Below are 13,907 nucleotides of genomic sequence, written 5' to 3' on the forward strand. Positions count from 1 at the left end.
GTTCGAACGTCTTATGAGCGGTGTATATCTACTCCTCTATCTCTCTCTCTTTCTCTCTCTTTATATATATATATATATATATATATATATATATATCTTTTTCTATTTCTTTCTCTTTTACACTTTCTTTTTCTTTCGTTCTTTTTTTTCGCGTGTTTTTCTTTATGAGAATCTCGATTGGAACCGGCTTACTAATAAACACTAGAAGAGAAAACGATTCTATTTCGTTCTTTTTTTGTTACGGATTATTATTCCTCGATTTATCTATTAGATTGTCGTATTGGAAAATCGTTATAATACTATATTATGTAATCGTTCCTCTCGTTCGATCGTTAACTCTCACGCGGAATTAAATGTGCTATATATATAGGTTGGTAACGTGGTTAATTTTATTTCCATTTTGTTTTTTCTTATTTTATTACTCTTTATTTTTATACGTCTCTCTCTCTCTTTCTCTCTATTTAAAATATATTTAATTACGGAATAATATGTAGTAATATATTTCTTTTGTTTTATTTCTAAAATAATTTATGTATATATTGCACTTATTTTATATTAATAACATATTTAATTAGGTACATAGAGAATATTATATTATATATCATATTCGGAATAATAGCATATTTATTTTTCATTTCTAATCAGGTTTTATTCATACACATTTATTTGTTAAGTTATGATATATTTGATAAGGTATATAACATACATTTTATACGTTACGATTATTTATGAAATTTATGTAATTTATTAGTAAAAGTATTTTATAAAAGATATTTATGTGTGCCTATGCATGCATAAAATATTTTTTTATTTTTCGTGCCACGTGGAATCAGTATTTTGACTGGTAAGTTTCATGGTCGATCAAACAAATATTTCATTCGATTCTTATAATGACGGTAATTATGATAAAAAATCGTAAATCTATAACGAGAGACACTGATTAATTATAATTAAGTTCATTCTTTTTACGCGGGAAAGAAAAATATAAAATTCTTCCACTTGATATATATTTTTGAAATAAAATTACTCGATTTCATACGTTTAATAATAACGTTCTGAATGGCTTTTTTTTTTTATAATCGAATATATTTGTATATTTATGTTAATTTCGAATCAGACTCGCAATATTTCATGAATATAATCGAACGGTCGAATTTAATTGTGAGTGAAATTTTTGCATGAAGAGTTTACCGATGACGATCATTCATTCTTGTTGTTTTTTAACGAATATTCATTGATTAATTATGTTAAATACAGACGATAGAAAAATTTAAATTGAAACTTTTATTTGTAGAATCATTCGAATATAAAAATCAATGTTGAATTTTTACTAAAATACGCGAACAAATAATCAAATTACTATCTATTAAAGACTGTAATGAATTAGAAACTAATCAATAATTAAATTATTGAAAAAATAAAATGGTATATTAAAACTTAATAATAATAAGTATATTAGTTTTTAAACGTGATTTCATCCCTTAAATGTGATCTTGCGTGTAACGTAATCATGTGTGATCTCGTAAAAATATAATATATTTCTCTGTTAAAGGAAAAATAAATAAATATTTATGGGCATTGAATTTTGATGTAATTAAAGAAAATATCGATAAATCGAAGATAAGGATCCGTTCGAGGATAGAATAAAGAAGAGAATTTTCTTTCTTTTTGTTAGACGACGAGTGACGACGCCGACGAACGCATAATCGTGTCTTTGCACTCAAGCCGTTTCTAGACTAAAAATTCCAAGTAAGAATAATGTTCGCCGACGCATACATTTATCTTTTTTCATTCTTTTCTTTATTTCTTTTTCAACTAACCTATCTCCCTTGAACGCTAATTAATTTCTGTTAATTACCGGACAAGAGAACGCACCAAGAAAACGATTACATAGCCTCTACTCGTGAAGCTCAAAGCTCTTTCTATGTGTCAGTGTTAAATCAATACAGGTGTATTTAATCATTATGCCAATGATTATTCCAATAGCATTCACAACTTTGTATATAAGTAGTAATTTTTTTTTTTCTTATTATATCGCGTCTATTTTAAGAATAAATAGATAAAAAAGAATAATTTGTTCTCGCATTGTTTCCTTTAGAAATTTTTATTTTTCAAATCACGATTATTCTGACCGATTTTTAGTGATTTATTTTTGCTCGAGATAAAAAGATTAATTATTTATTTAATCTCGAGAAAAAAATTGTCCTTTATTGAAGTAGCAAAAAACGTTTGTAAATTTTATATATACATAAATCTTTTAAAGATTAATTATATACTTTTATTAAAAAGTACGTTTTAATACACAAAGTAACAAAGAGAGAGAGATAGCAATAATAAATAATAATATTCAAAAGAATAATTATAATTTTGTTGAAGTAATATGTATTTGATATAAAATTGGATTAGCTGGTATAAAATGATCTTTGATCTTTTATTTCTCACGTATCAAAGAGAACACTTGAAAAATGTAGAAACATAGAAATGTGTTTTAAAACCGAAAAATAGAGAGAAACAGAGAGAGAAAAAAGACAGAAAGAGAGTAAACATTAACAAAGTCTGTCGCGAGACTAATTAACTTATTAACGAACATCTTTTTCGCAGTGATCTATAGTACACACCACACATTCATATCTATATATACACACATGTATATATATAAGCATTTGTACACTAATACAATGATTGTGTGCATCGATTTTTTTTTATGTTTCTTTCTCTCTTTCCTTATCTCTTTTTTATTTTTTTTATTTTCAGAAGAACGCTACGAACGTCGGTAATTATGTCTACGATGAATGATGGATTGTTCGAAATATTTTGTAGAACATCACATCGGGGACGTGGGGCGGGCTTCGTTAATTCGTTCCTCGACGTGCGAGTCAGATAAATGTGCATGGACGATGCGACGGTGGCGTTCGAGCATTATAAATGACGTCGGTATTCATAATACTCGAAAGCCACCGTTACGGATACCAAAAGAAAGATCTTTCTTAACCTCCCCTAAGGTACCTCCCTCCCCGCCCCACTCTCTTCATACCCCTCTCTACCCATCCAATTTCTTCTCCCCGCTATGTTCCAGAATTATTCTCAAATTTAACCTTAATGAGATTTTTGCAACTTTGATAGAACTTTATTAAGATCTCATTTACGCTACTTCATATGACTCCTCCCACTTTGTTGTTAAGTTGTTGTTGTTTAATTTAATGTCGATTGGTTTTATTTATTTTCAAAGATGATTACTATACTTTTATATATATATATTTTTTTTAATTCATCTATTAATTTATACGCAATACTTCGCACGATCATGTGTGTTTTTATGTTCAATCACTCTAATTCTGAATAAAGATATTGCATACTTTCGTTAAAATATTTTAGAACTTTAAACGAGATTATAATAATTCTCTGATGCATGATTATTAATGTTTTCCATATACACAAAGTAATTATGAAATAAAAATTATTCGCTTTCATTTAAATATTTTTACAAAAACCCTCGAGTATTTTCATAATTATTTATCATTTTAAAACAAAAGAAACATCAGAAACGTGAGATAAAAATGTATTTTCAAGGATTTGTTTTCCCTTTGACGACAATGTATATAAAATCTACGTAATATTACGTAGTATTTGAAGTAAATAAACAATAGATGGATGTTAGAGGATTCGTGCGAGCGTCAACAAGCTTGTTTGAAGCATTTATCTCGTCAGGGTATGGGGCGTTACTCGTTGGTGACAGGTAGAAGTTTCGTGCTCGATTCAAATTAGTTGGCTGGAAAAGTACGAACGTGTAAGGAGGCTCGCTGTGTCGGAGTTTTTATTACCTTTAAAAAAAGCACAATCTTCTTCCGTGATCTACACTTTTTTCCACGCGATCTACTTCCTTCCTTCGATGAGGATTAGTTTGCATGGTGTGGTAAGTTTTGTTTAGACGGTTTTGAACTCGTTAATCATTCGAGATATTAATTTTTCTTCTTTTGAAAGAAACAAAATGGAGATTGATAAGTGTGAATATTAAATTTTAAAAAAGAAAAGAATTTCCAAGGATGGAATATAAAAAAGAATATTATTGCAAAGTCATTGGAACATTGTTTACTATATGTATTAACTTTTACTGCAAGCGTACGCGTATGCATATCTATTAAGAAAAATATCATTTCTATCGAGATAATATATTTTGTGTTCCATATATATCCTTAAGTAAAATATATTAAAATAAAAGATCGTAGACATTTTTTAACAAATTTACAGAAGATATCAATTGCTTAATAAATATTATTTCTATCGATAATTTTTTGTTCGGCAAATATATGCACGGTTGTATATAAGTCGTCGTAGTTAATCGCAATAAATGAAAAAGAAAGAAAAAAAGGAAAGAAAGAAAAAAAAGAAAAAAAAATGAAATCAATTCGGTTCGCAATGGTAAAAGGCGTATCGCGTTACACTCAAAGACAGTTGTAAAATCTTCGTAGCGAGTAGGTATAATAAAATTTTACATCGTCCTTATCGGAACTTGGGATCGAGCTCGATCTCGTCGTCGTCGATGAAGTCATTAAAACGAATGTGTGTGTGATGTGTGGTATGCGTATTACGTTTCCGGAGATTTCATACCGTGCTATCTACGAAATAACTGAAAATTCGTACTTCAACGATAAAGAACCGGTTAAAATCTATACTCGATAAGAATTATTTGGTCGAACGCGTCCCCCGTGATTGTCGTTCTAATCATTTATGTCATTTTTTTTTTCCTTATTCTTTATTCGCAACGATTCATCGAGAGATCTATAATTTCTCTCATTTAAAATCGTCGTTTATCTCTTTCTATCTTTCTTTCTCTCTTTCATTCATTCTCTCACCACGTTTGAAATGAATATTGAAATTAATTCACGTACACACGGAATTGGTTTGTTTTTTTTTCTTTTAAATAAATATAAATGTTGTATCTAATCTCTTTTTCTTTTCAACACACCGTCACGAGTTATAAGTTATATTTTGTTTATTTCATTCGTTTAATTGTCAATAGTGATTGTAAATTCTATATTATTTGTTTCCAATTTTTTTTCTTTCATTGATAACATACATTAATTATTCGTAAATACTCGTAATAGTAATCTAAACGTTTTCTCTGAGTAGAATAAGAATAAGAAAGAATATATAGAAGAAAATGAAAGAAGACTAATGCTGACTTGTTTGAAAAATGATTAAACGTGTTTGAAAAAAGTTGAGACTCTCTGGTAGGTAACTTCGATCGTTATTAAAACTAAACGAGTCAGTTTAAACGGTTTGTCGGTGAACACGGTAGACGACACGATGCGAGAATTCCGAGAGAACGTATACGCTTAGAGGGTAGAAAAATTCTCTTTGACGAGTATAAAGGATGAACAAAGAGAAAGAGAGAGAGAGAGAGAGAGAAATAAAGAAAAGTATCTTTCGTCGTTTTAATGAAGAAGAACGAGAAAGCATAAAGAAGAAAGAGATAGTACGATTGAAGAAATTTATCCATGAGTGATTTAAAAAAATTCGAGAAAAAAAAGAAATGTGGTGGAAAAATAGAAAAAAATCCAGAAAAATATAAATAAATAAATAAAGAAAGAAAGTAAAAAGGATTGTAAGAGAACGGGGGTAACGATTAGTCGGAAGAAAATCCTCGTAACAAAATATCGATCGTGGGTTGGTATCCGGGAGAGGTAACGGGGCTGGAGTGTAGAAAGATGGCGGCGTGTCGAGTTGGGACGAGTTGGGGACGAGTTGAAGAGGAGGACGTGCGCGGGAGACTTCGCAACCCCGTACACTTCGCTTCGGATCGCACGGGTAATTGGTCTCGCGCTCTGATGGTGAAAAGAAAAAGGGTGGCTTGGAAAGAGAAGATGTACAAAGAGAAAAAGAGAGAGAGAGAGAGAGAGAGTGAAAGAGAGGAAAGATTCACGAACAGGCTCGTCGGAGCAAACCAGATGAAAAACAAAGATAGAATAAGTAAGTGAGTGAATGAGTAAGAGTAAGAGAAAGAATGAACGAGAGAGGTGAGGGGGATAGGGAAGGGTGGAGAAGAAGAGGAATAAGTAAAGGGCAAGTGGTTTGTCGTTATCATCGACAAAAAGGATGACGTCGCGAAGGAAGGGAGCTGGGTGTGCCAAGGCGAACCAAACAAGGGCAGTTTTTACCCTGGCCTCCTTGAATGCATTATGGATGCTCTCGGTTATGTATGACTCTATCATGCTCGACGGTATACGTACGACTCCTCCTCTACCAAAGGAACAGTATCTTCTTCCTTCTCTTTTCTCCTCTCTCGTTCTTTTTTTATCTTTCTCCTCCTCTTTCTCATTCGTTTTCTCGAGACGTCAAGAAAATATACACTCAACCGAGAACTCGTGTGTACCTTTGCCACCCGTATCTACTCAACCAAGTAGCAACCTCAACAACCAACGACTTTTATATACTCGAGTTAAGAAATAGAGAAAGAAAGAAAGAGAGAGTGAGTGAGAGAGAGAGAGAGAGAGAGTTCAGTAATGGGCTCAGAAAATTTCTTTCTAGGAAGCACACCACCGAGTTTCTCGTTACGCGCGAACTCCAATTTTGCTCGTGTTAGGTACGGAATAGCTCTGTTAGAAATATAACTACTCTCGTTTCGTTGTTTGTTGTGTCTCTCCATGCCGCTTTTATGTTGTTTAAAGTGTTTTCAATTCTTTAGAAAAGGATAGAGAGAGGTAGAGAGAAGGAAGTTGAAAGCTAACGAGTCTTCGTTTAAATATGTTTCGGTACTCGGTTATTTCATTTCAACGTTATTATCAGAATTTACAATTTTTCTATACAATCATATCGTAATATGAATTTTTATTTTTATTTTCATCATTTTGTGTTTTTCGTTTTGTTTTACTGTTTTTTTTTTTTTTTTATAGAGCGCCAATAATTTTTCTGTTTAAATCCTAATTAATATATTTTTTCTTCTTTCTTTAAATAATATAATTCTGACGATGGTATCGGGAATTAAGAATTTTTCTTGCAATTTTTTGTTTCAATTCTATACAATATTTATGAAAATCAACGTTGTATTATTTTTCCGTTAAGATTTTTTTAATAAATAAGGAAGCCCACAAATCATGGGCACAGCAAACATATCTGTTTTTCCGACGATCATTCGAACTCGTTCGTTCGTACGGTTAGAATCGCGACGTCTATTTATATTTCCAAAGTCAGTACTCGTCTGGTCCAGCAGCCAGAAGAAGTAGAAGCTGTAAGAGGAGTCCGATGCCGAAGCGAGAAAAGCGAACTCGCGAACGTACTCGTGCTTTAACGGTGATATTTATTGCGCACAGTCCTCGGTATTCGAGATAATAGTGTTGAGGCAACCTATTATACACCCATTTACCAAAATATACATATGTATATATATATATATATATAAAATAATATAATACGTATATGCACATTATTTGGTATATTTCCTTGCTTACATATTTGTAAATGAAACGCTAAAACGTGTTAACAATATTAAATGCAACCAAGCTTAAATTTTAATTTCTGATTTCTCGATAGAGAAATATAAGATAGAGAATTATATGGGATATTAAGTATACGTTATTCAGAATAATAATATCCATTATTTGCCTAGAATATTTCCACGTCTATTTGTAAATCAAACGCGTAACGTGTAATTTCATAAATACAACGATTATAAACTTTAATTTTTTATTGTATACGAAAAAAGATAAAATGTCAAAACATTCGGTCTTCGTTATTCAATATAATAGTGTTCAAATAAATTATTATTATCTATATTGAATATTTTTCCCCCTCTATTTGTAAATCAAACACGTATCGTGTATGTAATTTTAAATGGAACGAGTTAAATGCTCAAAGTTAAATTTCTGATTTCTGATTGCATTTAACAGATAGAGAAAATGAGATAAATAGAGAGAGAGAAAGATAGAGAGAGAATATATATCGTGACATCCACTTTTCTATGTGTTTATGTGCCGAGATATACCAACTGTTAAATCCAAGAGTATAATGGTCACCGAAGCTGGCTATGTTTTTCAGAGTTAGCGTCTATAAGGTGACTGTCATTAAAGTAAACTGTCAATTAAAGTTAACAGGTATGGATGATAGAGTCGGAGCCATAAGGTGGAGCTTTGTTCGTCGTTGTTGGCTCGAACAGCCGGATCGATGCCTGGCTCCAGTAAGGTTTGCTCGTGCATGAAACGATTCGCGAGAGAAAGAAAGAAAGAATGAATGAAAGAGAGAGAGAGAGAGAGAGAGAGAGAGAATGAGAGAGAGAGTTAGTGAGAGTGAGAGAACCCACGCCAGGGTTCTTCGACCAGTTCCTTTAATTGAACGAACGATTATTTCATACGCTCGACAGATTTACCACCCCACCTAACTTGCTATGTTTCTTTATCTTAATTCCACGTTTAACAAACTCACGCTTAACTCTACTGAGATTCATATTTGAGAAATCGATAGCTATTAATCTTATTATTATTATTATTATTATTATTATTATTATTATTATTATTATTATATTATTATTATCACCTCGCGACTATGACTCATGTTATCGAGTATATCTGATTGGGAGATACCATTCGATGCTTAATCATGTAGGTTAATTAACACACATAGGAAGCTTTTCATTTCATTATCACTTTCGGAAATACTATAACTTGTATTGGGATACGTAAATAAGGAAATAGTATGAATATCTTTAAGAGATTTTCAATGAACTATTTAAGATATATCATTTTTCATTTTATTTATTGTAAATAATGAAAATAGTATATAATTTATTTAGGGTTTATATTTTTTGGATTGTAATAATTTTTTTTATATAAAATTGTATTTTTATTTTTGTAGGATATTTAAATGAAATTTCTGAACACGTGTGGTAGATGCCTTGAAGATGCGAATACATTTGTTCGATTGATATAAATCTTGTAAACTTTTGGATTATGTTAAATAATATTGAATACATTTCTAGGATTGTTCAGTTCGTTTGGATATAAATTTAGTAAAATTTCAGGTTATTTAATGTGACTAATAATCGTGAGATTGGAATAAGAGGAATTGATTTGGTCGATGAAACAAAGTTGGTTGTTGGCTTTTCCAGAATCGTTGAAATAGGAAAAGGAACGTAGTACGTTCCGCTAGCCTAGATTCTCTATCGACGTGTTTTCGAAGTTAGACGGGGACTCGATAGGCAAAGCATCGTGGAAGGAATTGAAGAAAGTCAGTGAAACTTCGTGACGAGTCTCTGCTTTGATCGAAGGGAAAGGCTTGGTATATTTCAAACGATTTTTTTCTATCCACAATGTACTACGTTTAAACGTTTCAATGGGAATATTCAGCTAATGATAATATGTAAATTATTTGTATATCGGATCTTATAGAGAATATTCTAAAAGAAATCCCATAAGTAAAAAAGCTTAAAAAAAAAAAATATAGTTACAGTCTGTGAGACTTCAACAAATTACGGATATCGTATAGTCGAATCAATCCTATTAAGGTAAAGAACAAAATAAAAAATATCGTTTGTAGTAGGCTAACGATTACGTGAAATACTAATGTAAGTAATGGTAAACCATAAGTAAGATAATTAAAAAGAAAAAAAACAAACTTACTTATCATGTTCAACAAATTTCAATGAAAATTTCTGTCACATATTTTACAGATTCTAATCTGACCGGTACGATTGCTCAACCATTTTTTAGAATTTTTCTTTTTATTTTCCCTTAGATTATTTCTTCTTTATTTTATTTTATAATTTAGTATCTTGTGCCAACGAAATTATTGGCCAAAAGATTCTTGATCTTTAATTCGTATATAAAATAATTATGAAATAAATGAAAAGAAAGATATGCAGGTAGTTAGATAGCTAGCTGCTGGTCTTCCGAGTTGCTGACTTTTCAATCATGATCTCGATGGAACGAGTTCTCGTATAAGTAAATTCTTTGGCACATGTTAGGTATATATATATATATATATTATACATACAACTTGGTAAGAACCGATAATGCTCTCAACGTTTGCGTGACCACCGACGCTAATATCGAACGTTATGGTCTCCGCGAATCGTGCCGCGAATGTCGTGCGAGGCGCATTAGGAGCTCGCGTTTTCCGCCTAATCATCGACATTGTCGCGATCTGCAGCACGAATTGACTCCCCCCCCCTCATCTCACTCTCTTTTTCTCTTTCTCTCTTTCTTTCTTAAACATTCCATTTTGTGATCCTCCTTTTGTGTTTCGTGTTAAAAATTAATATTTGATTCTTATTCGGGTCAATATTTTTCTCGATCTCAAATATTTTTTAAAATAAAATATATATATATAATAAACAATTTTATTTTTAGTCAATTTCAATTTTTATGAAATTATTGTTCATTGTGTCTAAGATTAAAACTTTTCAATCCAACCACTTTTGGTAATATTTATATAATAAAATATATAACTAAATAGTATTATACTGATTAATATAAAAATTGTTGCTACTTTAGATGGTCAGTATTCTTATAATAAAATATATACACTTTGCATATATCAATATGAGACCCTAATGCAAATCCACCCCTATTATAGAACTGACCGTCAATCTAAAAATTACTGAACAAAATAATTTTATATATCAACCCTTTATAATTTCTTATTATATATTATAAAGAATATTAATAAATTTCAAGATATGAATATAAAATTAATCTCAATTAAAGAAAATAATCTTTCAAGCTAACTATCTGAGTAATTATGCGAATAATTATAAATAAAAGAAGATCACAAATCTCAAGAATGATATATTTTCAGTAATGTTTAAGTTCTTTACCAATATCTAAGATCAACAGTTCAAGATTCGTTTAGGTGCGTAAGCGTGAGATAAAAATTCTCGAAGGAAAGGGGAATTAAAACGATAAGGTAGAAACCGACTTAACTCTTTTACACCTCGTAACGGGTTGGTCGTGTAGTTTGCTAGAGGCTCGATTAAAGAAACGGAACTGGAGTTATATTTATTGGGTTCGCGTGAGGTCCATCAGGTTGGCCGATCGAGAACGAGGTGGATCGTTCGTGCCGTAATTTGTGTGCCATCGAGTAATACCATATCAGGTTCGTTGTTCTCCGAGAATTAGGTAATTCAAATACGATAATACAATATATTATACTAACTTTGTTTCAATCGTTAGAATTTGTATGATTTACTTTTGTTAAAGTTAAATAATGTAGAATAGAGATAGAACTACCCCAAAAGATGGGATAAAAAAAATGAATAATCTCACCGTTAGGACTCGTGGGTCCTCCGTGAGGCGTATACAGATGTCCATGAGGGTTATGTGGGTGTGGGGGTGGGGGTAACCAGGCAAAGCTAGCAAGAGAATGCGGAAATCCTGCAGGATTCCATCCAGGAGCGCCGGGTGCACCGGTAAGGTAAGGCCCTCCCTGCGAGGGCCTTTGGACCCCAGGGTGTATTGGCTGAGGCACTACCGGACTCGACTTCTCTTCTTTTTCTTGACCGGTCTCGAGATCTCTCTCGAGTTCACAATCCGAGTCCATTACGTTGAGATCTTCCGACTGTCCGACGCTTCGTATCTCTTGATCCTCGAGATCAAGATGATCCGTCGTTCTGTCACCTTCGAGGGAACGATTCGCCTCGGAATCGCTACGATCGTCTAACATTTCTCGCCTACTAACTGGCGATACCGAACGGGGATTGGTCATTCTATCGTTTCTCGAATCCTCGTCATCCTGAATCCTATCGCGTTCTCTTTGCAACGCCAATTCGGTGATTCTACCGATCGGCGAGTCCGTCGTTAATCGACGATCCTCTCCGTCTCTATCCCTTTGAACTTCCTGGTCTATTCTGATCGGGGATGAGGATTTGTCGTGACTGCTAGATCTTGAGAAATCTTTCACGGTTAGGATCTCTTGTCTACCTGCCGACGGATGATGTTCTTGTTCTTGTATTCGATTTTGATGATGGTTATGATGATGGTGATGATGATGATGATGATGATTACCGAACGCCGCTAAAACGGAACCATGTGGACTTAACCTTGCCAACAGTTCTCTGCTGTGTATTCTTTGTTGTTCCAACAGTATCTCTCGGTATCTTGCCTCCATCTCCAAATTCTTTTCAATGTCCATTCTTTCCTCGTTTTCTCTTCTGCTATTATTAAAATTTCTACCACCACCGCCTCCTCCTCCTCCTCCTCCACCTCCTCCTCCACCTCTTTCACCTCCTCTTTCACCTCCTCCACCACCACCAACACCAGCAGCCGCAGACTTCTTCGTGCCGCTAAGCAATGCGTCCACGCTGAAGCTGATCTTACCGTTTCTTGGCTTCAAATTTGACGACGCCGACGTCGGGGTTGCCATGTCGACGTCCTCGCAAAGACGATCGCTTCCGGCACCCTGGCCAGCCACCACACCCTCGCTGTTGCTCATTACGCTCCAGCTCGATTATTTTTCAACCCTTTCTTTGATCAATCTCTAAGATTTTTCCAATCTTGTTAAACCGAGGCGTCCCTGCCGACGGTCTTATTTGTTTTTATCGATCTTTGACACTTTCTTATCTTGCGAAGACTCAATCAAATTCCTTGTTACGATCCAGGAAAGATGCATATCAAATTGCAAATTATTAATTCTGGTTTCTTCATTGTTGTTGTTTTATTGACAGTTCAGATTCCTTTACTCGTGAAACTCACCAATCGATCAGTGTCTTTTGTAATTTGAAATTAGTCCTAACACTTAGACGTTTTCATTCTCCTTAATTTACGATTATCTTTGGAATAGTTTTATCAATTGTCAGTCAATTCACTGAACTGTTTTTGCCAATTTCGTCGTGTAAGAACATAACAACATCCGAAACTTTTGACGCACAGTGTCTCTTATCAAAATCCACAATGTAATCATTACTGTTATCAATTCGAATGATTGCATTAACCGATTTTGCAATTAGTTATCGTATAATAATCGTTATAATGTAATCGATCCTTGTCAAATTTATATCATACAAAATAGCGGAATCATTATGAAGGAATCCAGGAAAACTAGTTAGAGCATATCAGTTAGATGTATTGCAAGGAATTCTTATCAGCACTGTCACACAGTCCCTGTTAAGATTTCAATCTTCTTCCTAATAGACATTCGAGCACTGATATCCTCACGAAAAGTTGGCGCTAAGGTGAATCCAAAAAGTATCGAGGAAGGAAGAAGAAGAAACGCGTAGATTTGTTAAACGACCTTTGTGATGATTAGGATTTATCAGGCAAACACAGGCAGGGCATAGAAGAAAATACGAGTAGTGTTTTTGTGTTTGTGGTGTATGTGAAAGAAAAAGAGAAAGATAGAAAGAAAGAGAGAGAGAGAGGGAGAGAGAGAGAGAGAGAGAGAGAGCAAGAGCAAAATGAAAAAGTGTGCAGAAAAAAGAAAGAGGGAGAAAGAAGAAGACCGGCTAGGCAGGTCGAGTCCCCACGGGTTAAATGCGTAATCCAAAATAATCTGGGCGCGTGGTAGCCGCTGCTGGCGCGGAAACGGCACTGATTACCAGCTCGGTTGAAGCCGCAACGGAGAGCCCGACTTGAGCTCGTTCTCTCTCCTTTGGTCACGCGTGTTCTCTCTCCTTTTCTCTAGTAAACTCGCGGTGAACGTCGTCGTGCTGGTGCCACCGGTTGTGGGCCGCCCCCGCGAAACCAGTCGAACCGGTACGGCTGTTCAGCTCTCGACCAATCGGAAGGTGTACAGTTGAACGGCGGGCGTTTCAAGAGAAGGCGTTACCTTCCAAAGAAATTCGACCAATCCTGATTCAGCGGAATATTCTAAGGGTTAAGAGAGAGTGAGAGAGATACAGGAGGAATTTTGATCGGCAGGTGGCGTTGCGGTGTTCATTGGGGGCGCTGTTGCTTACTAGTCGCATTACTTTCTCTATTGGA

At 33.9% G+C, this 13,907-nt stretch overlaps 1 protein-coding gene across 1 annotated transcript in view; it reads right to left on the minus strand.

Annotated features, from left to right (window-relative positions):
* The window catches only part of LOC106785020 (homeobox protein HMX1-like), a 19,452-nt gene extending 7,020 nt beyond the window's left edge, over positions 1 to 12,432 (minus strand). The window contains exons 1-2 of the mRNA XM_014745118.1: positions 12,246 to 12,432; positions 11,256 to 12,173 (exon numbers count right to left, since the gene is read on the minus strand). Of these exons, the coding sequence (XP_014600604.1) occupies positions 11,256 to 12,173; positions 12,246 to 12,420 (1,093 nt within the window). The 5' untranslated portion in view covers positions 12,421 to 12,432. The remainder of the gene's footprint in view (positions 1 to 11,255; positions 12,174 to 12,245) is intronic.
* Between the last annotated feature and the right edge of the window lie 1,475 nt (positions 12,433 to 13,907).

This window comes from Polistes canadensis, unplaced genomic scaffold (assembly GCF_001313835.1).
Source record: "Polistes canadensis isolate GaletaPanama2010 unplaced genomic scaffold, ASM131383v1 scaffold_43, whole genome shotgun sequence".
NCBI classification, from domain to species: Eukaryota; Metazoa; Arthropoda; class Insecta; order Hymenoptera; family Vespidae; genus Polistes; species Polistes canadensis.